Below are 26,888 nucleotides of genomic sequence, written 5' to 3'. Positions count from 1 at the left end.
AGAGAGAGAGAGAGAGAGAGAGAGAGAGAGAGAGAGAGAGAGAGAGAGAGACAGGGATGGGGGGGGGGGAGGGGGGGAGAGAGAGGGATGTCTGCCTGGGCTCAGCTGCAGGGAACTTAGAGCTACAGGTTCACAGCCATTGATGAAAGAGAGACAGGAACTGAAAGGGACAGTGTGTCTCTTTAATAGAGTTTAGAACTTACTGGCCAGATGTTAGTACAGATGGTTATTGTGAAAGACCTGGTGTCCCTTGTCAGAGCACCTTGGTCCTCTGTCAGCCCTTGGGTGGAGAAGGCGCTGGTTCTCCTGGAAGGTGGAAGCGAGTGAGTGTGAGAGAGGCAAGTGGGAAGAGTTGAGGCTGGGCAGGGGTTGGTAGGTGGAGTGTGCTGGGGCAGGATGCTGAGCAAGGCTTGTGTTTTAGGGAGCAGGGCCCATGTGCTCCTGTCCCTGAGCCAGCAGGATGGCATCGAACAGCACATGGATTTCGATAGCCGCTCCACTCTGCTGGAGCTCTTTGCAGAGACCACATCCTCGGAAGAGCACTGTATGGCCTTTGAAGGGATCCACCTGCCCCAGGTAAGCTAAGGGAGTTGCGTTCAGGGCTCAGGGCTGGCCTTGGATCCCCAGGATGTGTTGGCAGTATGCTAGGAGAGGGAGCCGAGTGGGGAGCCGAGTGTGGAGCTGAGGCCGTGCTGTTCATCCTGCAGATCCCTGGAAAGCTGCTCTTCTCCTTAGTGAAGCGTTACTTGTGCGTCACATCCCTCCTGGACCAGCTAAGTAGCAGCTTGGAGTCCGGGGCTGGGGAGCGGGGAAACCGGTACTCTCCTAACAAGGCCTCTGGTGTGGAGAAGAGCCGTGGACAGCGGGAATTGGAGTTTAGCATGGCCATGGGCAACCTGATTTCAGAATTGGTTCGGGGCATGGGATGGGACCGGGGCCCGGGGAGGCAGCCTGCATCTCCCCCACGGCCTGCCCGATCCATCTTTCAGCCCCGATCATCTGTGCCAACCCCCATCCTGCCAACCCTGCTTAACCCTACTTCCCCCAGGAGGCCGAGCCGGGCCTTCAGACCACGGTCTGAGTTCTCCAGCCTGAGTGGCTATGCTGACTATGTTCAGGAGACACTGCAGCCAGGGATGCGTGTTCGAATGTTGGAGGATTATGAGGAGATCAGTGCTGGGGACCAAGGAGAGTTCCGGCAGAGCAACAACGGAATGCCCCCTGTACAGGTCTGTGGGAGTGAGCTGGGAATGGCGGCCTGGAGGGTAGGGATGGCAGAACAGCATCCCTGGGAAAGAAAGAGGGATCTGAGAGAAAGGAGGGGAAGCTTTGAGAGTCACTGTGTCCCACCCTAGGGAGGGAGAATGGCCATCTGGAGAAGATGGTATCACTAAGAGGCCAGGTAAGACAGGGGACCTGCTGGATGGGAAAGGAAGAGAAACAACCAAATATACTGTTCCTGCCGTCTCTTCTCATTTGGCAGAGGAAAGAGGAAGACGTGTTTGGGTCCTTTTTGTCCTCTTTCCCCAGCCTCCACCCTAAGGAGAGCTGCCCAAGCCTCCAGTGTGTGTGTGTGATCTGGAGGCTTCACTTGGAAGGGGCCTAGAATGCCAGGCCTGGAATTAGGAAGACCTGAGTTCAAATGTGGCCTCAGACACTTATTAGCTGTGTGATCTGGCCAGGCCATTTAACCTCTCTTTGCCTCAATTTCCTTATCTGAAAATGGAAAAAATAATAGCCCCTACTGCCCAGAGTTGTTGAGAGGACTAAATGTATTGTAAAGTAATTAATACAAGTGCCTGGCCCAGAGGAAGTACTATGTAAATGTTACCTATTATGATGATGATTTAGATCTTTGATTATTATTATGTGCTTCAGGTCTGGCCTTCTAGCTGAGGTTGTTCTCCCTCACCCAGGTGACTGACCTTTCTCCCTCCCCTCTTCATACCCAGGTGCTGTGGCAGTCTACTGGCCGTACATACTGGGTACACTGGCACATGGTGGAGATTCTGGGTCCTGTAACTGAAGACAAAGTTGTTATTGGCCTAGAGAAAGGGACAGGGGGCAGTGGGCCCCAGGCCCCAGGTATAGGTGAGCTTAGGGAGGCAAGCAACACAGGTTCTCTGGGCAGTGGTATGTGGGGGGCTCCTGTGGGTAGTAACCAAAGTGTAACCAAAGAAAGACACTCCCCGTGCCCTGAGCTGCCCTGAATGAGTCCAGTATCCCATTCTCCTGGACAGTTTGTCAGTACTCTCATGTCTTTTGCCTGCAGTACCTCCTTCTTTAGGCTGGAAACCCCTTGCAAGGTTGTATGCTCTACCATACCTTAAACCTGAGGCTCAAAGCAATACAGAGTCTGGATGTCTGAGCCAGGCTGAATGGTGGGAGCTGCTTTTCTTCATCAAGAAGCTGGATGGGCCTGAGCAACAGGAGTTTCTCCGGCTTCTCCAGGAGAAACCAGATGGGGAGGTATGTGGAGCCTAGGAATGGAACTCTGAAGAGTAGGCCTACTGGTAAGGGGTTGATGAATCAGGATGGGAAGGACTAGTAAGTGGAGAGAGATCGGGTCAGGTGGAGGGCTTCAGAAGTTGAACATGGGTCTGAGAAAACCATGAGGCCAGGAACAGAGGAAATGAGAAGGTAGAACAAGAAAAAGCTATCCTCTTCTCTCTATCTTAGTTCCTAGTGTGTTGTATAAATTTTCATCATTGTTGATAGACCCTAGAAGAGGGAAGCTCTAGGTGAGCTCTTAGTGCTAATGAAATTAGCACAAGAGTTGGTATTAGCACTCAGTGGCTATTATGGAGCTGAGACTTGGATAGGGTATTATGTGCCCCAGATCTGGGCTCTAACTGAGCTTGTTCTCCTGGCCCCTAGCTTCATACTGAGTGGAACTGAATTTTCTGCCTCCAGGAGGCCCTGAATGGGGAGGTATATTGGGCCTAGGAGAGGAAGGGTGGGCAAAAGGAGATATAACAAGAGTGGCTAAGACAGAGCATGTTTGGAATTCCCCAAAGCATTTGATGGTCTCCTACAATATCATGGTGGACTAGATGGCAAGACATAGACCAGATGATAATATAATTAAGTGAGTCCAGAATTTGATGACCAGCCCAAACCTTTCAGAAGGTTGGCTCATGGGAAATGATCCCAATCTATGAAAAAAATTCTTTTTCATCTGAACAAGGTCATATTTAATAGGGATAATGTCTAAAATCCTTAAGATAGGTTTAGCAAAATAACAGAGCAAATATAAGATGCCGGCAACAGAGAGAATAGTTAAAGTCAGTCTGGAGATCTATAATTTTAGACAACATATGTTGAAAATAATTATTACATGCAATTGGGGAAATAAAATATCTTTTAATTTTTTAATAAGTTGGTTTGGAAAGGATTTTAATTTAACTGAAATTTAAGATTTAAGATATGAATTTAATTTAAATGTTTAAATTAAGAAATTTTGTGGAATAAAGTGACTTAATAGATCTAGTATCTTTGAGGAGGCTGTGTGACACAGGACACTACTGAAGTGGTCCTCAGCTACGTGTAGAAAAGGATAGTGTCTAGAAGAAGGGAGGTATGATTGTCCTGGTGCACTGGGTTCAACCCTCATCTAACTATATTTGGAGCTTGAAATTCAGTGGTAGGTCAGGCTATGTACTGAAGGGACATTCACCAATTAGAACGGGAATAGCTGACATTTACTTAGCACTCTGAATCTGGACAACTGCTCAGCACACATTTTCTCATTTGATCCTCCTCCTAAGCCCTATTATCACCCCCATTTTATAAATGAGGAAACTGAGGCTCAGAAAGATTAGTTTTGCCCAGGGTCACATAAACTAGTTAGTGCCTCAGCCAGGATCTGAACTCATGTCTTTCTGTCTTCAAGTTAAGGATGGAAAGTTTGTTCTTAGAGGATCTATTGAAAGAATTAAGAATGACAGTCAAGATTGCAGATTAAGAGGAAGTAGTTGAGCCTAGCTCTCCACTATTCCTTCTCTGCAATGATTTAGAAAATACTCCAACCTGAAAACTGAGAAAAAGTCCAGATGAATTCTTTTTTCCAGCCCAGGGCAGCTTAGAGTTACAGATTGACCGAGAGGTCTTGCAGACTCTAGGGACAGGATCTGGCCAGGAGCAAGAGGCTTGATGCAACCAGGAGCTGAAGGATGGGTAAAATGGGGCATCAGAATAGAAAGAAACAGGGTAGGAAAATATCTCAAGGGATCCCAAACTAGCACTAGGTATAGGAATGGGTGCCATCTGGCAGCTCTGTCACCCACTACCTAGTTCCAGGTCACTAATCCAGGGTGGAGAAGAGCAGTCACTGTCACCCTAGCTGTGTACTGAACAAAGAATAAGTTGAGGAAATGAAGCTTTGTGGCTCTAATCCCAGGAGCAGAGCAGGGATTCAATTCTAGCCTTTGGCTCAGCATGTAAGCCTACAATAAAATAACCTGGGCAGGAATCCCAAAACCAAAGGGGAACCAGAAATTCAGTTGTTCTAAACCTACAAAACCTCCCAGCAGGCTAACAGTGATTGAATCTAGCAGCAATCTGTGGAAATTTACAGCCAAAGACTAGCCTGAAACTGGATCCAGTACTTGCAGAGTTCAGACTAGGAGCGCACAGAACAGAACTCTCCCTGAATCACACCACTTTGGGAACACTGAAATATTTCAGGCACCCAGACTGAGCTGGGAAGCAGTAGAAGGACAAAAGGGGAGAGCTGCTCAGGCCAGACATCCTACCCACCTCCCCACATGTGCACAGATCCCAACACAAACATCAAGTCCAAAGTAAAAAAGCAGGTTGGGAAGATTGAGCAATCAAAACAAGAACCCAACCATAAAGAGCTACTAGGATGACAGGAAATTCCAAGGCACAAACATTGAAGAAGACAATGACTTGAAAACAATCACAAGCAAGGATTCAAAAATATAGCTCAGACACAGATCCAAGAAGAATTCTCAGAATAATTAAAGCAAATTTTTAAAGAAGCTAAAAATTTTAATTTAAGAATTTTAAAATTAAATTAGAGCAATAAAAGATAGATAAAATGGGAAAATAAATGAGAACTAGAGAAGAAAGATATGAAAAGAGAATTAACAGCTTGGAACAAGGAAGGGGAGAAGGTACAAAATCTTTTTTGGGATAAGTAGTTGGCACAGTGGATAGATAGTGTTGGGCCCAAAGTCAAAAAGACTCATCTTCCTGAGTTTGAATCTGGCCTCAGACATTTACTAGCTATGAGACCCTTGGATAGATCATTTAACTCTGCCTCATTTTTTTCATCTGTCAAATGAGCTGTAAAAGGAAATGGCAAACCACCACAGTATATTTGTCAAAAAAAAAAAAAATGGATCACAAGGAGTCAGACGTGACAGGGGAAAAAAAAGCTGAACAGCAACAATAAAACCTTACCCAAAAAAACCCCAAATAAATAAATAAATGATAATAATAAATCCTCATAAGTTAGAATTGACCAAATTAAAACTAATGACCCCATGAAACATTAAGAAATAAGAAAATGTGACATTTTTCCTAGGGAAAATAACTGACTGGAAAACATATTGAGGAGAGGCAATTTAATGGACTAGATAGAGGCAGCTAGATGGCTTAGTGGATAGAAAGGCAGGCCTGGAGATGGGAGGCCCTGGGTTCAAATATAATACTTCCCAGCTGTGTGTGACCAGCCCTTACTGCTCTTCTGTCTTGGAACTGATAACAATTCTAAGACAGAAAAGAAGGTTGTAATTTTTAAAAAAATAATTGTTGGACTACCCAAATGCCATGAATAAAAAAAAAGTCTAGTTACTATAATTTCAAGAAATCATAAAAGAAAAATTTCCAGACAAGTTATAGCCAAAGGGCAAGGTAGAAATTGAAAGAATCCACTCATTTCCTGAAAAAGAAAACTCAAAATGTAGAAAATAAATAAATATCACAGAAAAAATATCCCCAAAGAAGTCTTTTAGTATTCTATAGGGCAGATAAAGTAGTTTTGTTATATACTCTTGTAACTTTGTAATACAGTCATTCATCACTATATTGTGGTTCACTTATCGCAGCTTCGTTGTATCTCAGGTTTTTAAAAAATATATATCTAATTCTCTATCTTGGAGTTACACTTATTGCAGCACACTATTGGCTGATGGAATGAAAGGCGAACAACCACAGCGTTGTGTTCTGTATCCTGGGTGGTGATTATCTCAGTGACTGTAGGTTCGAAAAGGTTTATAGGAGAGTGGGAGGGGTTTATAAAGCCTTAAAATATATATAAATAATTAAATGAAATGCCACTACTTCATGGATTTTCACTTACCACGGAGGTCTCTGGAATATAACTCTCACAATAGATGAGGGATCACTGTATATATGCTTTGATTTTACTGTGTAATAAGACATTTATATAAAAATCTATTCTACAATGTAAAAAAAAAAAAAAAGAAACCCCAAAATGCAAAACTCTCAGGAATGTTGTAAACAAAATCAAGAGCTCTTAGATCAAAGGAAAAATACTGCAAGCATTGAGAAAGGATTCAAATACTGAAAAGCCAGTCAGGATTACCTAAGACTTGGCAATCACTACTGTAAAGAAATGGAGAGTTTGGAACAGAATATACCAGAAGGCAGAGGATCTGGGTTTACAAACAAGAATAATCTACCTTGCAAAACTGAGTATAATCCTACAGGGGAGAAAATGGATTTTTATTGAAGAAATTCCAAGTATTCCTGATGAAATGACCAGAGCTAAGTAGAAAATTTGCTGTGTAAACACAGGAGTCAAAAGAAACATAAAAGGGTAAACATAAGCAAGAAGTTATAAAAAACTAAACAAAGTTAAACTGTTTATATTTCTTACATAGGAAGGTGATACAGGTAGTCTCTCAGAACTTTTTCATTGCCAAGGGTTATAAAGAGAATTTAATTAGACAGAAGGCTTGAATGAATTCTGTTATGTCTTCATGATCGGAAAGAAGTTGGAGCAGCTAAGTGGCCCAATGGACGGAGAGCCAGGCCTAGAGACTGGAGGTCCAAGGTTCCTATCTGGCCTCAGACACTTCTTAGTTGTGTGACCCTGGGCAAGTCACTTAACCCCCATTGCCTAGCCCTTACTGTTCTTCTGCCTTGGAACCAATACACAGAAGGTAAGGGTTTAAAAAAAAAAAAAGGAAAGAAGTTAAGGGAAATGAGAATAAGAGGGAGGGTAGAGTAATACCATTCAGTATGGTACTAGAAATGATAACTATATATTAATAAGACAAGAAAAAGAAGCTATATTTTTTGTAGATGATACGATAATTTACTTAAAGAATTCCAGACAGTAAACTAAAAAATGAATTGAAACCATTTTAAAATTCAGCAAATTTTCAAGATAAATAGTAAACCCCATACAATCATCCATATTACCAACAAGATCCAGGGTAGATATAGAAAGAAAAATTCCTCTTAAAATAACTACAGACAGTATAAAATTCTTGATAATCTTACCTGCCAAGACATACATAGAAACTTTATCAATATAATTACAAAATACTCTTTACACAAAAAAAGGCAGATCTAAATAATTGCAAAAATAGTCATTGCTCATTGGTAGGCCAAGCCAATGTAATAAAAATTACAATATGACCAAAATTAATATATTTAGTTCCATATCAACCAATCATACTAGCAAAGGACAACTTTGTAAAGCTTAATAATAACAAAAGTCATCTGGAAGAACAAAGATCAAGAATATCAAGGGAATCATTTTTTATTATAAAGTTTTTTGTATAAAATATAAATATATAACAAATTAACATAATAAATGTAATTAATAAATTAAACTTAACATAGAATAAATATATTATATTTTTATTATTAAAAATGTTTTTTTATGAAAAGGAAAGGGGCCTAGCTGTACCTAACCTTATACGATTCTACAAAGCCATAATTGTTAAAACAGTTTGGTACTGGGTAAGAAACAGAAAGGCTAATCAGTAGAACAGATTAGATATACAAAATACAGAAGCAAATTAGTACAGTAATCTAATTTTTGATAAAGATCCCAGGTATTAGAACAAGAACTCACTATTCAACAAAAACTGTTAAGAAAACTGGAAGCAAATCTGTCAGAAACTATAGGCCAACATTTCACGCTGTATACCAAGAAAACTGTAATAAGTGCATTATTTAGAAATAATGATATTGTAAGTAAATTAGAGGAACACTAAAGAAATTAACTTTCATATCTATAAATAGGGGAAGAGTTCACAATCAAACAAGAGATAAGGAAGATCATAAGAGGAAAAAATGGACAAAACTTTTTGCACAAACACAACCAATGCAGCTAAAATTAAAAGAGAAGCAGGAAATTAGGGATTGGAGGTGTGTATCTTCACAAGAAGTTTCTCTGATAAAGATCTCATTTCTAAGCTATAGATGGGGAACTGAGTTAAATTTATAAGAACAAGAACCATTCCCTAATTGATGAAGAATCAAAGAATACAAAAAGCCATTTTTGAAGGAAGAAATAAAACCAATAAATAGCCACTTGAAAACAATGTTCAATTATTAATAGAGAAGTTCAAAGTAAAACAACTCTGAAGTACCAACTCACATCCATCAGACTGGCTAAATTGACAAAAAAAAAAAAGATCAATGCAATAGAGATTATAAAAAAAACAGATACTTTTAAAAAGTTTTTTTAATAAAAATTTTTAAAAATATTTTTCCATGGTTACATGATTCATTTTCTTTCCCTCCCCACTCGTGAAGCTGACAACTAATTCCACTGAGTTATACATATGTTATCACTTGATATCTATTTCCATGTTATTCATTTTTATAATAATATTTTAAAACCAAAACCCCAAATCATATACCCATATGAACAAGTGATAAATCATATGTTTTTCTTCTGTGTTTCTACTCCCACAATTTTTTTCTCTCAATGTGGATAGCATTCTTTCTCATGAGTCCCTCAGGATTATCCTAGATCATTATATTGCTATTAGTAGCAAAGTCAATCACATTTGATCATTCCACAGTGTTTTGCTTTCTGTGTATAGTGTTCTCCTGGTTCTGCTCATTTTATTCCACATCAGTTCATGAAGGTCTTTCCAGTTCATATAGAAATTAAGCAGTTCATCATTCCTTATAGCACAATAGTATTCCATCACCATCATATACCACAATTTGTTCATCCATTCCCCAATCAAGGGACACCCCCTTATTTTCCCATTTTTTACCACCACACAGTATGGTAAAGAGCGTGGCTATGAATATTTTTGTAAACCCCAAAACCAGGTACTTTAATGCACTGTTGGTTAGACAATGAACTGGTATAACTGTTCTCAAAAACAATTTGGAATTATGTCCAGAACTCTATTTAAGTGTGACCCTTTGATTCGGCAATAGTGCTACTAAGACTATTCCCCAAAAAAGATTAAAGAAAGAAGAAAAGGACTCATGTACAAAAATATTTCTAGCAGCTCTTTTTGTGGAATTGGAAACTAAGGGGATACCCATCAATTGGACAGTAGCTGAACAAATTATATCAAAGTGATGGAATACCACTGTGCTATAAGAAATTAAATATTTTCAGGAAAATCTGGGAAGACTTTTATGAATTAATGTAAAGTGAAGACAACAGAACCAGGAGAACAATTTATACAATATTTATGCAACAATATTTTAAAGACAACTCTGAAGACTTAGGAACTCTGATCAAGACAATAACCACCAACAATTCATAAAATGCTATCTACCTCCAGATAGACAACTGTAGACTCAATATGAACTTGAAGCATATTTTTTTTTCTCTTTTTCTTTTTCTTCCTACATGGTTTATAAAAGAATTTGTTTTGCATGACTCTACATATTTATAATGGGCTTTGTTTTTCTTGCCTTCTCAATGGGGAGAGGAAGGGAGGAGGGAAGAGGAGGTGGAAGGGAGAGAATTTAGAAACTAAAAATAGGGCAGCTGGGTGGCTCAGTGGATTGAGAATCAGGCCTGGAGATGAAAGATCCTGGGTTCAAATATGACCTTAGACACTTCCCAACTGTGTGACCCTGGATAAGTCACTTGACCCCATTGCCTAGCCCTTACCACTCTTCTGCCTTGGAATCAATACACAGTATTGATTCTAAGATGGAAGGTAAGGGTTCTAAAAAAAAAAAAAATAGGGGCAGCTGGGTAGCTCAGTGGATTGAGAGTCAGGCCTAGAGATGGGAGGTCCTAGGTTCAAATATGGCCTCAGACACTTCCCAGCTGTGTGACCCTGGGCAAGTCACTTGACCCCCATTGCCCGCCCTTACCACTCTTCTGCCTAGGAGTCAATACACAGAAGTAAGGGTTAAAAAAAAAGAAATTAAAAATAAAGTAAAATTCATTTAAAAATTAAGAATGTTTAAGAAGTTTTTCATAGGGAATAAGAAGACAATGTAGGAAACATGAACCTATCTTCAAAAACTGAAAGAGCTGTCAAACAAAAGAGAGATAATTAGACATGTACTACTTGATTCCAAATGGTAGAAGTGAGACCAGGAGATGTCATAAAGAGGCAGATTTTGGCTCAGGGAAACTTTCTAACAATTAGAGCTGTCCAGAAACTGGATGGGCTGTTGAGGAGTGGAAGGGTTGGTGTGTGGGAAGGGAGAAGGGTAGTTAGTTTCCTGCTACTATAGATTAAGAAGTGGATCACCCTGGAGAATTGATTCTTCATTTGGACTGAATTATATTCAAGGTCCCTTCAATTCATAAGAGCTTCTTTTAAAACAAGCAAACAAACAAACAAACAAAAATCCTTACCTTCTGCCTTAGAATTGATACTGTATCAGTTCTAAGGTAGAAGAACAGTAAAGGCTAGGTAACTAGGGCTGAGTGACTTGCCCAGGGTCACATAGATAGGAAGTATTTGAGGCTGGATTTGAACTTGGGACCTCCTTGTTTCAAGCCACCTAGCTACCCCAAGAATTAGATTCCTGGAGTAAGAAGGAAGAGGAGGAGAGCTTTAGGAGAAAGGGGATGGTGTGTCCAGAAAGGTATAGGGAGGCACAGGTATGGCATGGAGGGAGATGAAAAGGACTTCCAGAAATAGGCCATGCCACCCCCAGTATGCCCTAGTCCCTGGAGCCATGTGTAATGTGTTTTCTTTCCTGTTTTTTTTGACAGACTGTGAAGGAGGAAGACCTCAGTGAGCTCAGAGTCCCTATGGAGTTGGCAGAGAAGCTAGTCCTGGCACTTAGTAGGCAGGTTCAAGGCAGCACCCACAGTGACCTGCTGAGTTCTCTTGTCTACAACAAATTCAGGCCAAAGTCCAACACAGGGAATTCAGCCAACTCGGTCAATGCACCCCCTCCAGAGCCTCCTCAGGACACCTGTAGCCCTAAGGTCTCGTTTCCAGACTCCAAGGCAGCAGTGGATGGGGAGGATGAGACAGAATCCCAGGGGAGGGAAGTGTCAGCAGCACCTAAAGGTAAGTGATGCCCAGTTCGGGGAAGCGAGATGCCAGGAGGGTAGTAGCCAATAGAGAAGGTAGCTGGGAAGGGACAGAGGTACCAAGAGGCATTAAGGGAAATCTCTGGCTTTAGGACAGAAGGAAAGAATGTGATTAGACAAATAATTTTGGAGATGTTGATGCTGTGGGTGGAGGGTTTTTGTTGTTGTTTTGTTTCTTTGGTGAAGAAATTGACAATCTGGGAGAAAAATGGACAATTTGTCCATTTTTATATTTTTTAGCACTTTTTATATTTTTAGTACTTTTTATATTTTTAGCACTTTATGAAACTAAAGTCACTTTGATAGTTTAAGAAAATAAAATATACTATGTAGAATGTATATGCTTTCACCTACAATATCATATTTTGTTATTTTTTTTCTACTAGGACATGTAAAGTCTCATGGGGCAAAAGCCTGGCAAAGGCTAGGGGAAGGGGGGTGGCAACAGGGAATTATAACATTTGACCCCTACTTTTTGAATGAAAGGTAACCAAAAAAAAAAAGCCTTCATCCCTTTTGACTCATTTTTTGAAGGAAAAAAACTTTCCAGTTTATTTTCTATGACCTTCATCTTTCTAAATCTAGCCAACTCTTGTTACCCCCTTTTCTTCACTCTATGTTTGTTGGGGCTGAAGCTGAGCTGCTGTTTCCGAGCCTGGTGGGGGATGCAGAGCCCTCTGGGCAGCTGTTATTGGAGCTGGAGCTAAGCATATGCCAGGAGGGAATCAGGGAGGGTCAAGTGAGTCGGCTCCTGGGGCAGCTCCAGCACCAGCCCCAAGCCTTCCTGCTGCTGCTACAAAGCCTGGAGACCCCTGAAAACAAGGCCCTTCAAATGACTGGGCTGAGGTGAGGGAGTGGGGGTGGGAGTGGGGCAGCCAGAAGTTTGGAAGGAAACCAAGGGAAGAAGACAGGGCAAACAGGAGTCTGCCTTCTTGCCTCAGCGGTAGCTAGGCAAATAATGTTGGAGTCAGGAAGCACTGAGTTCCAATCCTGCCTCACACACTTAACTAACTGTGTAAGCCTAGAAAAGATCTCTTAGCTGATTATCTCCTTTGTAAAATGGGAATAATAATAATACTACCTGCCTTACAGGGTTATGGTAAGGATCAGATGAGATAACATATGTAAAGTACTTTGCATACTGGCTATTAGTATTACTGTCATTAGTTTGGTAAGTTGGCAATTTATCTTTGAGGGATTCAGCTAAAGAGATGGATGTAGAAAGGGGAACTCTGGGAGGGAACCTACATCAGCACACTCTAACTTCACCTACCTGAGTGGTCAGGCAGGCTCTCACTGCTGCACCTACAGGCCCTTACTCAGAGATACTTCTGTGCAGACATTTGGGTGTGCTGGTTTGCACACGCTCAGCTAAATACACACTCTGCTTCACACCTGCCCAAGCCCTCCTATAGGCACCTTGAAAAACATGTCAGCAAAAAGAATCACAGGATTTTAGAGTCAAGGGGGACCTTAGAGTTCATTTTGTCCAGTTCTCTCTTTTATAGGGAGAAGAAACGGAGATCCAGGAAAATAAAATTTACTTCTCCAAGGTCACATAGGGAATAAAATGATAGAGCTAAATCCAGAACCCAGATTTACTGCCCCCAAATACAGGGTTCTTTCCATTCTGCTGTGCAAACACCCTCAAATGTTTGCATATTTGCATAAAACCCTCCCTACCCAAATCATATAATCAGAATTCCAGAGCTAAATGGGATCTTAGAATTAGAATATTACAGCACAGAATGCAGGATCCAAGAGAAATCTTAGAATATAGAACATTACAACATGGAACATATAGTGTCAGCGCTTAGAATATAAAATTTAATAGCTAGAAAGTACCTTACAATATCATTTATTCCAAAACTCTCCATTAGAGTCAGCCAGGTGGCTTAGTGAATAGAGCATGAGGCCTGGGTTCAAATCTGGCCTCAGATGCTTTCTAGCATTGTGATCCCAGACAAGTCACTTAACCTCCATTTGCCTCAGTTTCCTCATCTGTAAAATGAGGAAATGAGAAAAACAATACCTACCAAATATGTTTTGCTTGACTTTTCATGTATAATGGGTATCCAATTGCTTGCTTTCTCAAGGAGGGGATGAGAATTTTGAACTCAAAATTAAAAAAAAATGAATGTTAATTTTTTTTACATGTAAATGGAAAATGTTTACTCAAGTAAATTTAAAACATAATAATAATACCTCTCAGGGTTGTTATGAGGATCATATTGAGATCATTGGAAAATGCTGAGCACAGTATCTAGCCATAATCAGACCTATAAACAATATATTATTATTATTTGTTATATAATTGCAATATATAATGACTTATTATTATTCAGATCAAAAACTAGTGGCTAAAGAAAGTGAATTTTTTTCAAGGTTTCCCAGGAAGTTACTAGGAGAATTGGGACAAGGTCTCAAGTGTCCTAATTCTTCCAGTTTATTGTCCTGCACTATAGCATTTAGCTGGCCTATAGCCATTGTAACCCAAATTCCACCCACCCCATCTTTCCTCTCTTCAGACTTAAGGGTGGGAAGTGGGATGGTGAGATAGAAAAAGAGTGGCAGACATGGGCATCTGATCTATGTGGCCCTCTTCCCATCTTAAATCCTTCTTCCTGGCCCCTCAGAATACTGAACTGCCTCCTGGAGATCTCTACGGACTCAACTCTTCCCTGGCACAAAGTGGCCTCTTCTTGTTTGGCCAGCCTGAGAATGCCCAGCAAAGACCATGAGGTACCTAGAGGGTAGACGCCAGAGGAAGGAGTACCAGAGACTCCTGGAGCTTTGGCCACCCTGGGGGTTCTCAGTTTTCACACAGCCAAATGCACCCATGGATACCTAGGCAGTGTTCTCAGTAACCTCAAGTGGGAGGGCTTGTAGGTAAGGAAAGCTGAATCCCAAGCACCCATTAGATGGGTATTAGAATATAGCCCAGTCCCTGGTACATAGCAGATGGCTAATTTTCAACCCACTGACTTGAATTGAAAGTGGCAGAATGAGGCTTACCTTCCTCCCTGAAGGATGGTTAGTGGGGCATCCACAGAGAGATGGCTGACTGCTATTCTCCTGGGCCTCAGTACCGACCCTGACCCTTTCCTGCCTTGATACACACTCTAGGTAGTCCATGAGTTAATTTGCTTCCTACATCGCCTGGCCACAGTGCACAAGGACTGTGCAGTGGTGCTGTGCCACCTGGGAGCCCAAGAGGCCCTCACCAAGGTCTTGGACAAGCACAAGGAACAACTACCCCTGGGCTCTGAGCTCAGGGATCTAGTTGGGGAGTATGAGAAGCATGCCCAGCTTTACAGCAATCTCACCAAAAGCATCTTGGCTGGCTGCATCCAGGTTAGGAGGATAGTAGCTGGAGGGGAGGGAGCCTGGGGAGAAGGAGATGGGATGGAGGCACATGGAACCTGAGGAAAAGAAGGCAGATTGGGGCGAGGAACAAAACTGGGTGAGAATGTGAGGTTGGAGCAAGAGAAGAAGGAAGTTCATATATGGTGAAAGAAAGAAAGCAGTGCAAGAGCCATCTTCTTACTTTGGAGGATAATGACCTGACTGATCAGAGGTTATTTCTTTTGTGCCTGATTTTTTCTTTCTTTCTTTTTTTTTAAACCCATACCTTCTGTCTTAGAATTAATAGGTTCCAAGACAGAAGCGTGCTAAGAGGTAGGCAAATGAGGTTAAATGACCTGCCCAGGGTAATAAAGCTAGAAAATATCTGTGGCCAGAGTGGAACCCATCTCTTGGGCCTACCTCTCAATCCCCAGAACCATCTAGCTGCCCCTTCCACTGAGACCTCTAGCCCTTTGATTTTTTTTAATTTACTTTTATTCTAAAGTTAACTACCAAATAAACAATAACCAAATAAAATGGATATTTGCATATACATGACAGAACAGAAAGAGACTTGCACATGAAAATACAGTTCTTAAGTGGTAAACAATTTGATTTGATTTTTTAAAGTAAATTTAATTTTTGTCAACTAATAAAAAACTGATTTGTCTTGCTCCCACCTCCACCCATTTGTCATTGAAAAAGAAAGAAAACCAAAACCCTGTAACAAATATGTCTAATCAGGCAAAACAAATGACTATATTGGCTTGGTCAAAAAAAAAAAGTGATTTCAATCTACCACTCTCCTTACCTTCTATCAGGAGGTGGATTTGCTTTTCTTTTTAAGTATCTAAGTTCACCCTGTTTTAACCTTTGAAAGCTAGTCAGCTGTGCCTGATTTCCTTGTATGACAATATTTTCTTCAGAATTTAGATGTTTTGGAGGAATGGGCAAAATTGCTTAATCCCTTGACCTTTTCCCCATATAAATTTATTCCTGTCACTGTACTCCTTCCTGCCCCTCTATGTCACTTCCAACCCTGTGGTCTTGCTACAGATGGTGCTCGGCCAGATTGAAGAACACAGACGAACCCACCGACCCATTAACATCCCTTTCTTTGACGTCTTCCTCAGGCATCTCTGCCAGGGTTAGTGTCCTTTACCTACCTCTGGCTAGGGTCAGTGGCTGCCCCCATGGCCCAGTGGTGTTAACCAGTCCTTCCTTGCTCCAGCAACAGAGACTAGAATTCTCTTTCTAATCCTCTATCCCCTGCCTTTTCCTTAGCCAGACCAATTTGTTCTCTCCTTCCTTTTTGGCCCCAGGTTCTGGCATGGAAGTTGAGGACAAGTGTTGGGAGAAGATGGAGGTGTCATCCAATTCTCACTGGGCCAGCAAGCTGACTGACGGAAATCCCAAGACCTACTGGGAATCCAATGGCAGCACAGGCTCTCACTACATCACACTGCACATGCACCGGGGGGTCCTTGTCAGGTGGGGAAGGATGGACACACACACACACACACACACACACACACACACACACACACACACACGCCCCAGGTNACACACACACACACACACACACACACACACACACACACACACACACACACACACGCCCCAGGTTAGAGACAGTGCTGAATATGTGCCTTCTGTGCTGCAGACAAATGTGATGTCACGATTCCTAAGGTCCCCTTCTCCCCCTCAATTTCTTTGTCCCTGTCTGTCTGTTTTTATCTTTCTTTCTCTCTCATACACACACACACACACACACATACACACACTCTTTCTCTTTTCTCTGTGTCTCTCGTACACATATCTCTGTTTTTATCTCTTTCTCACACATCCACTTCCACACACACACACTGTCTGTCTCCATCTCTGTGTCTCTCTATCTCTGCCTCTCAGTCTCTTTCTCTCCCTATTTTAGGGATATACTCAAAATTTCTGTGCCTTGGCTTGAGGGAAAATGTTGACTCACTGAAACTGGACAGGAAAGGTAAAAGGTGGTCTCTGAGCTATCCTACAGCAATGGTCATTGAAGGGTTTCTTCCCTCCCTTATGTCCAGACAGCTGATGCTCCTTGTGGCAAAGGAAGACTCGAGCTACATGCCCGCCCGAGTGGTGGTGCTGGGAGGAGACCATGCCCACTCTGTCAGTACCAAGCTCAGCACGGTGAGGACCCCTTCCCTACCCCTCCGTGTTTTCCCATTCCAGTCAGTGGAACCCTCCACTTGGCCTCCTGTAGGGAGGAGCCCCTGGGAGCCCCCAAGTCCTGTTCCCCAAAGAACAGAGGATTTGGCTCCTCCCTGAATAGTGAAGCTAGGACAGGACCACAGAGTTCCAAATTCCATAAGCCTTGGGCCTGGGTGAAGACAGTGGCCCCAGGATCAGGACATAGTCCCTTCCCTTCTCCATCCTGAGCAATGGAGAGTCCTCACATCTCAACCCTGCAGGTAAATGTCACGCCTTCCGACAGTCAGGTGCTTCTCCTGGAGAACATGACCCGCTTCTGGCCCATCCTGCAGATTCATATCAAGCGCTGCCAGCAGGTAAAGGAGGCTGGCATTGAGAGAGGGAGCAGGGAGGGCAGAGGTCTGCCGTGGAAGGCTGTCAGAGGGGTCAAGCCATGCAGTGACCTTCGGCCTTGCAAAAGAGCATGCATTGGGGAAGGGAGGAGGGTGTCTGCACAGTTCGAATGGCAAGGACTGAATGGAGGCTTCTCAGGCGTGGGAATGTCTTTGCTTCTGTCATCGCATCCACAGGGCTTGGTTCAGTGGCTTATACACAGTAGCCATTTAATGAGCATTTGGGAAGAGGCCCAGTGAACAGTGTGGTCCTAGAAATATGGGAGATGACCTGGAGTCAAGGTGTAGTGGAGTGTGGTGTTTGGAATCCGCTGATAAGAGCTGGGGTGCTGGGCCCAGTCAAGAAGACCTAAATTCAAATTCAGCCTCAGATGCTTACTAGCTGTGTGACCCTGGGCAAGTCATTTAACCTCTATTTGCCTCAAGTTCCTTAGCTGTAAAATGGGGATAATAATAGCATTTATCTCCCAGGGTTGTTTTGTGAGGATCAAATGAGACAACAATTGCAAAGCACTTAGCACAGTGCCTGACGCATAGTAGACTATTAATAAATGTTAACATTATTAATGCTGCTGCTGTTGGCCTGGGTTCTAATCTTGATTTTACCATTTGTGAGACTTTGGGTGAATATCTTCATTTCTCTGGATCCCAGGTCCCTACTCTGAAAAAAGAGTGTTGGATTAACTCATAGTTCTAACATGGTCCTATGAACACTCCCACCTTTGGATCAATACTATGTATTGGTTCCAAGACAGAAGAGTGATAAGGGCTAAGGGTTAAGTAACTTGTCGAGGATCACACAGCTAGGAAGAGTCTGAGGCCAGATTTGAACCCAGGACTTCCCATCTCTAGGCCTGGCTCTCCATTTAGCTGCCTCCTGTCATATGAACTCTTAAAAAGCACTGGGTCTAGGCCTTAACTTCTTTCTGGGTCTTTCTGTAAGCGAGGCCTGGGTAGAGAGTCAATGACAGCCACACGTTTCAGGGTGGCATTGACACCCGTGTGCGAGGGGTGGAGGTGCTGGGCCCCAAACCCACATTCTGGCCGCTGTTCCGGGAGCAGCTGTGTCGCCGCACACACCTTTTCTACACCGTCCGAGCCCAAGCCTGGAGTCAGGACATCGCTCGGGACCGGAAGCGCCTGCTACAACTCTGCCCTAGGTGTGGAGAGGGGCATCAGGGGGCCCGGGCTCACGGGGTGGCTGGAGGGGTGGGGAACGAGGCAGGAGCGAAGAGGTCAGGGATAGGGCGAGAGTCACCGGGGGATTCGGGAAGGGGATAGAAGAGTTCTGGGGCAGAGACCCTCCTGATACCCATGGGGGGCTCTTGCCGTGAGAACATTCAGGGTATCATATTGAGGGATAGTCTTGGGGCCAGGGGCTCGTGCCTCTAGCTCCTGACCCTGTCACCAGACTGAACGGGGCTTTACGCCATGAGCAGAGTTTTGCAGATCGATTCCTCCCCGATGACGAGGCTGCCCTGGCCCTAGGAAGGACCTGCTGGGAGGCCTTGGTCAGCCCCTTGGTGCAGAGCATCACTGCTCCTGGTAAGTATCCCAGCCCCTCTCCCCCACACACTGCCCCAGCAACTTCCACAAGTTCTGCCCTGGCAGTTTTCCAGGTGGCCATCCTAGAGCATCTTCCCTAGGAACTGGCCCTGGTCACCATCCCATAAGCTCACTCCCTGCCCAAGTGCCCCCAGGAACCCTGAACTTTCCCTACCAATTACTCCCTGGTCATCATTCCATAAGCTCTGCTAGAATAGCTTTCCCTCAACAACTGGCCCAGGTTAACTAAGAGCCCCAAACGTCACCCCCCAGAACCGCTCCTGGTAACTATGGCGGCGGCACAACTTCTTTTTCCATGTTTTCTCCCGTAACTCGCACTAACTTTCTCTGAAGAACCACCCCCACTAGCAATTCCTCAGTGTCTGCCTCCCCAGCCAGGCCATCCTTTCTTCACTTTTCCCTGCCCTTTGCCTGCGGCTTGCTCCCTTCGGGCCGTGTCTTCCCGAGCTGTGTTCCCTCCTCAGATGGCAGTGGGGTGAGCCCGTTGGCCTGGCTGCTGGGCCAGTACCTGGAGCATAGAGAGAAGGCCCGTTGCCCACAAGGCCGAGCAGATTCATTTGCCTCCCGGGTGCGTCGCCTCAGCCACCTGCTGGTACACGTGGAGCCTCCCCCAGGACCTCCTCCTGAGCCTCCCACCCGGCCTAGTGAGTCTCAGGGAATGGGTCCTGGACAAAAAGTCTGTAGATGGGGACTGTCAGGAAAAAAATCCATTCCCCTCCTTCCACCAGCAGCGCTAGCTCAGCGCAGCGCTCTCCTTTCCCCGTGTCTCCCTGCGCCTCCATTTGCTCTGTTCTTGCAAGTCCCTGAGCCATCATGGAGCCTTCTTGTCAGCTGGGCAGGCAGGGAAGGTGTCCTTTGTTCTCAGCCTTCCTCCTGGCACGTGAGGGGCCTGGTGTGGGGGGCTCCAAACCCTGTCTTTGGCTTCAGGACCCGGAATCTAAGGTTTTCTCTTCCTCCTCCTGAATCTGTCTCCACAGATGGCAAGAACAGTAAGATTTGGGAGCTGAACTCAGGGGCTGGCCTGGGCCCTCCTGGAGGCAGCCTGAGGGGGATCACCCAGTGTTGGAGGGGTGTGGTGCAAGAGCAGGTGGGCAGGGGGACTGGCGGGGTGTGGGAGAGGCCCGTGGGGTAGGGCTGCCCCTCACGCTCCTGCCTCTCACCCTCAGGTGAGCAGGTTTCTGACCGCAGCCTGGCAAGCCCCGGACCTCGTGCCCAGATACTGTGACACTTACGAGCGACTCCAGAGCGCCGGGGCAGAACTCTTTGGGCCACGGGCAGCCTTCACGCTGGCCCTGCGCCAGGGCTTTTCTGGGGCTCTGCTGCAGCTCTCCTTCCTCACTGCTGCCCACGTGAGTCCTCTGTGCCCTTCCTGCTCAGATAGGCACCTCCGGGTGCCTGGGTCCTCCCCAGGAGCCCCTTCTGTCTCTTCTCCCCACGTGTCCCCTTTTCACTCATCTCCCTTCCATTCCCGTGTCCAGGTGAGTGAACAGTTCGCCCGTCACATCGACCAGCAGATCCAGAAGAGCCGAGTGGGTGGCCCGAAGGGGGAAGAGGTGCTGGGCCAGCTGCAGCGGAGCCTGGAGCCCATGATGGTCCTCTCTGGCCTGGAGCTGGCCACCACCTTTGAGCACTTTTACCAGTGAGTGTGGGGCTTCTGAGGGGGGCCTCCCAGACTCGAGGGAAGGGAGCCCCCCGGGGCCCCAAGAGGAGGCTGGCACCGAGGCCATCCTCAGGAAGGCCTGAGCTGTCTGTGCCACAGGTACTACCTGGCTGACCGCCTCCTGAGCCTGGGTCCGAGCTGGCTGGAGCGAGCCGTGCTGGAGCAGATCGGGCTCTGCTTCCCCAACCGCCTGCCCCAGCAGATGTTGAGCAGCCTGAGCACATCCCAGGAGCTGCAGCACCAGTTCCACCTTTTCCAGCTTGAGCAGATTGACCAGCAGCTCCTGGAACAGGAGGAGGATGAGGAGCACAGCCTGGAGGCCCGTCCCCAGGAGGAGGTGAGGCCTCTGGGAGGCAGGGGCCAGGGCCAGGGGGGTGGCTCAGGGATTAGAGAGCCAGGAAGGCCTGGGCTCAAATGGGACCTCAGAGGCTTCTCAGCTGTGTGACCCTGGGCAAGTCACTTAACTTCCAGTGCCTAGCTGAACTGATGGCTTAATAGCAACTCTTTTTTTTTTTAAAGCTCTTCTCTTCTGTACTGGTTACCAGACAGAAGAGCAGTAAGGGCTAGGCAATGGGGGTTAAAGTGACATGCCCAGGGCCACACAGCTAGGAAGTGTCTGAGGCCAGATTGGAACCCAGGACCTCCAAACTCTGGGCCTGGCTCTCAATCCACTGAGCCAGCCAGCTGGCCCACTTGGTTTCAGTTCTAAGGCAGAAGGGAAGGGTTTTTAAGAAAAGAAAAAAGAGGCAGGGGCCAGTGACCCACTCTCAGGAGGAGGGGAGGAGAGAAAGAGAGGTTGCTGGTCCAGGCTCAGGAAGAGGTGAGGGGAGAAGGTAGGGGGAGAGAGAGAGCAGAGGTCCCAGGGGGTGGGTAAAGAGAGGATAGGAGACTTAGGGGTGGGAGGACAAGAGCGCCCCTCCCTGGGTAGAAGAAGGACATGTGGGATCCGTGTTGGTGTTCCCCAGAGCACCCAGCCCAGGGCCTGGCACAAAGCAGGATTTTACTAAGTATTCGTTGAGTCAGACTGACTCGAAGGAGGGAGTCCCTGAGAGCCATCTGCCCCCACAGCCGGTGGAGCAACTCCCGCCTGAAGAGCGGGCCCCTGAGGTGTCCGTGCTGGTCCTGTCTCCTCGCTGCTGGCCTGTGTCCCCCCTCTGCTATCTCTATGAGCCCAACAAGTACCTCCCCCCAGCTCTCAGCACCAGCCTCAGCAGATTTTCCAACTTCTACAGTCAGAGTAAGATGACGGGGTGGGCAGCTGGGAGTCTGGGGTGTCGAGGAGGAAGGGTAGGAGCCTGTGGCAGAGTAGGACTAAAAGAAAAAGAAAAGCAAGGGAGAAGGGGCACCTTTCTGGAGAAGGGGAACCAATTCTGAAGTGGGGTGATGGGACCGGAGAGGATGGAGATGAAACAGATCTTCACTGGTACAAAGGAAAGACCTCCAGCTCTGGCGACTTGGCTTGAGATCCTCCTCTGGGCAGTTATTACCTGTGTGCATACCTTGAGCAAAGCACTTAACTCTTAGGGTTCACCCTGGATACCAAAAGATACCGGAGTTCCAGGGCTGGCTCTTGTGGGACCTTGGATTCCTCACTTCCCCTTCTCTGGGCTTAAGTTTCCTCAAGTGTAAAATGAAAAGGTTGGCTTAAGTCCCTTCCAGCTTTAAGTGTGCAAGAGCCCATCTCTTGTTTTACTCAAGATAATAGATCTTTGGTGTCACAGGGCAGGAGAGGCTCATCTGTGTCCACCAGAGGGTGCCAGTCACTGTCTTGTGAGAGTCTGGCCCCTCTAATCATTCTCCTTGTAAGCAACTGAGCCAGACAAGACCTTGGAGGTCATCTTGTCCAGCCTCCTCATTTTACAGTAGAAAAAACCGAGGTCCATCGAGAGGAAGTAATTGACCCAAGATCTCACCAGCAGTCACCAGAGAGCCTGGTGTCCTTCCTTCCCGTCCAGTGCCTTTTCCACTGTAGCACCTGTTCTGGACAGACTCAGAGGACAGCACAGGGAGGAGCTCCTCAGTTCTCAAGTCTCTGACAAAGTCAGGGCCAGTGGTTGGAGCAATACCTTGGACCATGCAACAAGGAATATTTATTTGTTTGCTTCCTTCACGTAGTCATGCAGAATCTTCCATTCTCCTGGACGTAGACAAGTTTGAATGTTACACACTGAGGGGACAATTTTCAAACCTCAACCGTGGGATACAAACTCTGCTCCCTTGCTCTGCCCTCTGGGAGCTCCAAACCTGAATCTGGAAACATAGTTCTTACTCTTGGGTAGTTCCCAGTCTAATGGGTCTCTTTTTCCTAGTAAGATTAAAGATGGGTAATGCCTTGAATGAATAACAGAATGGAAAAGGACTTTAAGTACTAATACTGTGCAAAGTATTACAAGCAAGATAATTCCTGCTCTCAAGGAGATTACTTTCTTTTTAAATCCTTACCTTCTGTGTCAGTGAGACAGAAGAGCAGCAAGGGCTAGGCCATTGGAGTTAAGTGACTTGCCCACGTCACACAGCTAGGAAGTGTCTGAGGTCAGATTTAAAGCCAGGTTGGCCAGACTCAGGCCTGGCTCTCTAACCACTGGGCTGCTGCTTCAGTGCCCCAAAGAAATAACATTCTGAGACAGACAATGCATTTTGGTGGGTTAAGCTGCAGGCCTAAAGGCCTCTGAGGTCCTCTCCAGCTTTAAATCTATGATCCTCTGTCCAGCCCTGGAAGGAAAGGGACTGCTCCATAGAGCATTCCCTCTCCTCCCACCCACTAGGTCAGAATCAGCCAGCATTGGGGCCACAGCGCCTACTCCAGTGGTCATGGTTGGGCCGGGCTGAACTGTCATTTGGAGCTCAGACTCTACATGTCTCTACTTTGCAGATGTGGCTTCTTCTGCATTTCAACCAAATGGAGGTACCTCAACCCCATCTCTCTCCTTATTCTCATATTTGTTATCTTTCATGTCCTTCATAGTCTTTCTCCTTTTCCTTTCCTCAGGTGAGGGCTAGGGGACCCCTAAAACCCCAGCATTTCTGTGATTCCCATTCCTTTCTTCAGGAGGTGGCCTTGGAGACTCTGTTGCAGACCTCAGATCTCTCCCCTGAGCTTCTGATGCAAGCACTCCAGCCCCTCACTTCAGGCCTTGGGCCACTAAGCCTGCAGGAAGGCCAGGATCTCCCACCTGGGGGTATGTATCAGAGGCTTTGAGAACCATTTGCCCCCATTCAGGACAAGAGTCCTCAGGGCCAAGGGGGAGGGATGGGGCCCCCCCACCTGAGCAGTATGTCTGTGGGGGTGGTGTCTCAGGTGTGCTGCAGCTTCGGGAGGTAGAGAAGGAGCCTGGGGAGGAGGCCTTGTGGCTGCTCCCCCCCCAGACATACCTGAGTGTGGAAGAGGATGAGTGCCGGACCCTGGAGAGGAAGAGGAACCTCCTGAGCTGCCTCCTTGTCAGAATCCTCAAAGCCCATGGGGAGAAAGGCCTGCACATTGACCAGCTTGTCTGTCTGGTATGGGGGGAGGGGCCCTATGGAAGGGGATGAGGTGGGGGACTCCCTGGAGAATAGTATTGGGAAGTGACATCTGTATACCCAGCTCCAAAGGGAAGAGGCTGCCCAGCAGGGGGTGGGATTGGGGGCCTGGGGAAACCTTGGGTTGGGTGATGGGGATCCATGTGTGTGTCCCTAGGTACTGGAAGCCTGGCAGAAGGGCCCTTCCTCAGCCAAGGACTTGGGCAGCAGCACCGGTGGGGAGGCTGGGTGCAGCGGGGCTGACGTCCTCTCCTGTGTCCTCCATCTCCTGGGCCAGGGCTACATGCGGAGGCAGGAGGAGCGGCCCCAAATCCTAGCATATGCAGCCCCTGAGCCAGAGGGGCCTCCTCTAGAACCCCCCAACCTGGTCCCCCTGGGACCTACCCCACCCTCCACCTTCCACACGCTGGAGATCCGAACCAGAACGACCCCAAGTCCCTCGCCTCCTACTCGGACCTTTTCCACCTTCCGATAGGCCTGGCAGCAGGTGATTTCTGAGGCTTGGAGTGTGTGCTGCAGGGAGGATGGGGAGCAGGAGGAATGAGGCAGTCCTGGGGTACCTCTCAGTGTCCCAAGCACAGGAGGGTTCTTCGTGGGTAGGAAAAAATTCCAGAGCGATTTAGATGCCTGAGAGGTCAGGAGAGGCTTGGCCTGGAAGCGGAGCTTAAGACATTATTAAGACCCTAAAATGGCTGTGTGGCCCTGGGCCTCCGTTTTCTCGGCTGTAAAATGGAGATAATCTATGCACTACCTACCCCAGGGGGGTGTTGTGAGGAAAGTGCATTGTGCCTCGAAGCTCTAGAGTAAGGGGGTGCGGCTGCGCATCTAAGGGTTCCCCCATCCGGGCCACGGAGGGCACAGCCAGCCAGCGCCCCTCCCCCAGCCCGCCTTGGCTCGTCACGCAAGCCCCGCCCTTGGCCCCACCCCTCCGCCTCGGGCTCGTTCTGCACCGCGCTCTGCTGAGTGGCCTCGGCCCTGGTCCCGTCCGCACTGCAGCCTAGAGCCGCTCGCCCAGGCCGGGGATGAGCCCACGCCGGGGCGGGGCTTCGGGAAAGGGTTCTGGGCTGGGAGGAAGTGGGGAGCCCCGGGCCCTCTGCCCTGCCCGAAGCGCCCAGCACCAGCTGCGGGCTGCCCAGAGGTGAATGGGAGAGGGTCGAAAGGGAGAAGGGGACCAATGACGGCCCCTAAGGAGGAAAGAGTGGGTATGCGCGGGCCCGGGGTGGAGGAGGGAGAATTTAGCACAGGAAGGCCGTAGGGGAAGGACACCCTGAGAGTGGGAGGTAACACAGTGCCTCAGACCTGGGGCAGGGGGAAGAAGGGGGAATGGGACCTAGAGGAAGAGCAGTGAGCAAAGGGTGTGAAGGAATGTCCAGCCGTGGGTGGGCACCAGGGGCCTGGCAGGATGGTATCCCCATGCCCTACATGGCTGGTGGTGGCCCTCATCTCAGGGAGTATGCTGCTGGCCGATGGCTATCTCATGGGTCAGAGTCCAGGAGGTTGGTGGCTGGGCCTGGGGCTGCTGCTCTCTGCGGGCAACGTCTGCCTGCTCTTGGTACTTCGCCCTGTAGTGGCTGGTGCTGGTGCGGAAGCCCATACCACACGGCGGGGATGCACCATGTTGCTCTGGTTTCTCTACATCTTTGTGTTGGAGATGAAGGTCTACTTCATTTACCGGAGCTGCCGGGCTGAGGGGCACTGCCCTGGCCCGCCTGCCCGCCAGGCCTTCACCCTGGTGCTAGCACTCAGTGTGCCTGGACTCTTTGCTCTGTTGGGGTCTCCAAAGGCCCCAGAGATTTTGTCATCCTTCCAATGGCGTGAAGAACTCAGGAGTCACCTGCTCTGGGTGGTGGCAGATTTGCTGGATATTTTAGATGTGCAGGCAGGGCTGTGGGAGCCACCTCAAAGGGCACTGCCCTTCTGGGCAGAGGGTGTCACATTCTTCTATTGCTATGCTCTGCTGCTCTTGCTACCATGTGCTGCCCTGGGCGAGCTCAGCCTACAAGGCCTCCAGCCTCTGCCGCACCGCATGGTACTCTACCCCCTCCTCAGCCTGCTCACGGTCAATCTGGCCACCAGCCTCATCAGGGCCACGCATCTCCTGCTCTTCCGTGACACCTATGTCTCCAGCATCTTTCTAGGAAAGAACTTGCTGGCCTTGGTTCTCAAGCTCTGCATGTTCCTGCAGTACCGAAAACAGTGGCTGTCTGGCTCATCATCACCCCGGACTCCCACTCAACCTGGCCGTATCACACCGACTCAGGCTATGAGGCCTACCTGATGTGCCCTGCTTGCACAGGGACATGGGGATGGATGTGGATTGCCCTTCTAAGCTATCACTTTCACCAGCACGACCTGCCCGAGTCCTTTCACCTTTGACTTGGACTTGCATTTTGGAACTCTGAGGACAGGACCTGATCCACCGGTCTGTTGCATTTAGGGACTTGAGAGTCTTTGTGAGTATGCTGTCCAAATCAAAAGTCTAATGCAGGCTGAGGGCCTCAAGTGTCAGACTCAGCACAATAAAGCTATAGCTGAGGCCCAAGGTGCTTTGCCATCTCTGCTCTGGGGGCTGAAGGCAGGGAGGGATAGAGCACAGCTGGGAGGAGCGGTCATGGGTGACTATGGTATTGGTATACATTCCTCTGGGCAGAAGAGACTGCTGAAAATAGAGTAAAACCCCTGCCCTAATGCCCCAGAACACTCCCTATCCAGGTAACCACCT

General features: G+C 47.0%; 2 protein-coding genes across 2 annotated transcripts in view; both read left to right on the top strand.

Moving 5' to 3' along the window:
* Positions 1–24,641, top strand: part of LOC123246419 (cullin-9-like) — a 25,303-nt gene extending 662 nt beyond the window's left edge. Inside the window, exons 2-25 of the mRNA XM_044675320.1 lie at positions 422–576; positions 708–1,229; positions 1,953–2,067; positions 2,249–2,469; positions 11,162–11,465; positions 12,124–12,334; positions 14,125–14,230; positions 14,615–14,842; positions 15,890–15,980; positions 16,156–16,324; positions 16,903–17,008; positions 17,290–17,385; positions 18,406–18,581; positions 18,833–18,966; positions 19,452–19,631; positions 19,965–20,074; positions 20,154–20,336; positions 20,466–20,626; positions 20,747–20,984; positions 21,716–21,884; positions 23,413–23,552; positions 23,697–23,826; positions 23,946–24,145; positions 24,324–24,641. Coding sequence (XP_044531255.1) covers positions 422–576; positions 708–1,229; positions 1,953–2,067; positions 2,249–2,469; positions 11,162–11,465; positions 12,124–12,334; positions 14,125–14,230; positions 14,615–14,842; positions 15,890–15,980; positions 16,156–16,324; positions 16,903–17,008; positions 17,290–17,385; positions 18,406–18,581; positions 18,833–18,966; positions 19,452–19,631; positions 19,965–20,074; positions 20,154–20,336; positions 20,466–20,626; positions 20,747–20,984; positions 21,716–21,884; positions 23,413–23,552; positions 23,697–23,826; positions 23,946–24,145; positions 24,324–24,641 — 4,463 coding nt within the window. The remainder of the gene's footprint in view (positions 1–421; positions 577–707; positions 1,230–1,952; positions 2,068–2,248; positions 2,470–11,161; positions 11,466–12,123; positions 12,335–14,124; positions 14,231–14,614; positions 14,843–15,889; positions 15,981–16,155; positions 16,325–16,902; positions 17,009–17,289; positions 17,386–18,405; positions 18,582–18,832; positions 18,967–19,451; positions 19,632–19,964; positions 20,075–20,153; positions 20,337–20,465; positions 20,627–20,746; positions 20,985–21,715; positions 21,885–23,412; positions 23,553–23,696; positions 23,827–23,945; positions 24,146–24,323) is intronic.
* A 927-nt stretch (positions 24,642–25,568) lies between these two features.
* LOC123246418 (transmembrane protein 121-like) lies at positions 25,569–26,444 on the top strand. The gene has a single exon (XM_044675319.1). The coding sequence runs from the start codon at positions 25,569–25,571 to the stop codon at positions 26,442–26,444; it is 876 nt and encodes a 291-aa protein (XP_044531254.1).
* The last annotated feature ends 444 nt before the right edge of the window (positions 26,445–26,888 follow it).

This window comes from Gracilinanus agilis, chromosome 4, assembly GCF_016433145.1.
Source record: "Gracilinanus agilis isolate LMUSP501 chromosome 4, AgileGrace, whole genome shotgun sequence".
NCBI classification, from domain to species: domain Eukaryota; kingdom Metazoa; phylum Chordata; class Mammalia; order Didelphimorphia; family Didelphidae; genus Gracilinanus; species Gracilinanus agilis.
The sequence above is the reverse complement of the archived record's forward strand: the minus strand, read 5'-3'. Positions and strand labels throughout refer to the sequence as shown.